Consider the following 1,932-nt stretch of genomic DNA (forward strand, 5'->3'; position numbering starts at 1 on the left):
GTTTGAAATACAGATGTTAACTTAAAAAAAAAAAAGTCCATGACTTGATTTTTCGTTTTCCTTTCTTCCACTGTAGCAGGATCACATGCTAAATACATAGGGTTTGAGGTGTTTCGTACCTCAAAGGAAATAAATATACCACAACTTTTTTCTAGAGTTTACATTTTTTTAAAAAAACTCAATTTAAAAAAGTTGAAAATTATTGCAAAGTAGACATAATGAAAAAAAAAAAAAAGGAAGGTTTTAAACCTAAGGCATTTTTTGAAAGCACACAGCTAAAAAACCCCAAAACACTCATGGGTAGAAGCTTTCCAATTGCATGCCATTAAATTGCTTTACGTAAGATGTCATCCTCAACAGTAGTTAAATTACTGGGATTTCTTGAAGATGTGATAGCAAGGATTAATACTCATTTTCTTTCAGGTCTACAGTGAATGTATGCATCTCCAGTAACCGGTTTCCAGCAGCCCTAACTTTTGCTTTGCTAGTTAGAGGCAAAAAGCAGAAGTCTAGACATCATCTTTCCTCCCCCTCCATACGAACTATACAGTCACTGTTAGATACATAGGAATTTAAGATTGTGAAAGAATCTTGGCAAGTCTAGTAAAGTTTGGTGCATTTTCACATAAAGGGAATGATCCTAAACTAAATAATCTAAATAATCCTCTTCATTTTGTCTTTTTCTTTATGAAAGGAGAATTCCTCAAGGGTTTTTGTATGTTAACGCCATAGACAGAGGGCATCAGTAAATAGCGTATAATAAAGTTTATTAACATTAGGATATAGTTTCCTTTCACATTTTAAGGGTTCCAAGTTTTAGATGTTGAAGACTAGTCGTCCTTTACTGCAGTTTAACTACAATAGATAATCAGACTCTTCTCCGTTTCATTTTCCAGAATGTCTTGCTGCTTTATTATGCACAGTGGTGTGGATTCTGTGCTTCTCTTAATCACATCTTTATTCAACTTGCTCGCCTTTTGCCTCCAGATAATTTCACAGTGGCAAGGTAAAAAAGATTCTAATTTCATCTCTCGAATAATGTAAGTTCATTGAGGTCATCAACCTAGAAAATAATTACTTTTTTTCTCTCTACAATCTTACAATAGTAGATTTGAATGTCATCTGCTTAATTTCCCTTTGAATGCATTATTTTGTTTTCCTCTGTATAAATTTGGCAGTTTTCAATCTCACTGCGGTAGTTAGGCAGTTTAATTAAAATGCATTTTTAAACACTGCAATTAACCTTCAAGCTTCCTAATTTCAGGAAGTGAATCAATAATAAAACAGCACAGAAAATAATTCTTACCCCTCTCTCTGATAATTTGTAGCAAATAATAATATCCTGTAGTACTGTATTTGAGAAATTGTTTGAGATATACAAAATACATATTGTTGTGGGTTAACCCTGGTGGGCAGCTAAGCACCACACAGCCGCTTGTTCATCACCGCCCTCCATCCCCAGTGGGTCAGGGGAAGAGGACAGGGAGAATAAAACCAAGACAACTTGGAGGTCAAGGTAAAACAAAGCAAAACAAAATTGTTTGATAATTGAAGGGTAAGTGGAAGGAGAGAGAAGAAAGCAAAACAAGTGATGCACAGGCAGTCACTCATCACCTCCTGTGGGTAGACCGATGCTTAGACAGTTCCCAAGTAAAAGATTGCTAATCCCCCTAAAACCCCATTTTTTCCCTTTTGTTGCTTAGCATGATGTTATATGGTACGGACTAGCTCTTTGGTTAGGTCAGCTCATCTGCTTGGTTGTGTCCCCCCCCACCAGTGTATCCACTGTGGGAGCAGAGTGAGAAACAGAGAAGGCCTTGATGCCGTGGAAGCGCTGTGCAGCAATAACCAAAGCATTCCTATGTTATCAAGACTATTTTCATCATAAATCTAAAATGTAGCACCGTACAAGCTACTATGAAGAAAATTAAC

The 1,932-nt window shown here is 36.3% G+C and overlaps 1 protein-coding gene across 1 annotated transcript in view; it reads left to right on the top strand.

Moving 5' to 3' along the window:
• TXNDC11 (thioredoxin domain containing 11) overlaps positions 1–1,059 on the top strand; it is a gene marked incomplete at its 5' end in the record, with an annotated part of 21,588 nt that extends 20,529 nt beyond the window's left edge. The window contains one exon of the mRNA XM_009705765.1: positions 897–1,059. Coding sequence (XP_009704067.1) covers positions 897–1,010 — 114 coding nt within the window. The remainder of the gene's footprint in view (positions 1–896) is intronic.
• Positions 1,060–1,932: the final 873 nt, after the last annotated feature.

This window comes from Cariama cristata, unplaced genomic scaffold (genome assembly GCF_000690535.1).
Source record: "Cariama cristata isolate BGI_N322 unplaced genomic scaffold, ASM69053v1 scaffold17658, whole genome shotgun sequence".
NCBI lineage: Eukaryota > Metazoa > Chordata > Aves > Cariamiformes > Cariamidae > Cariama > Cariama cristata.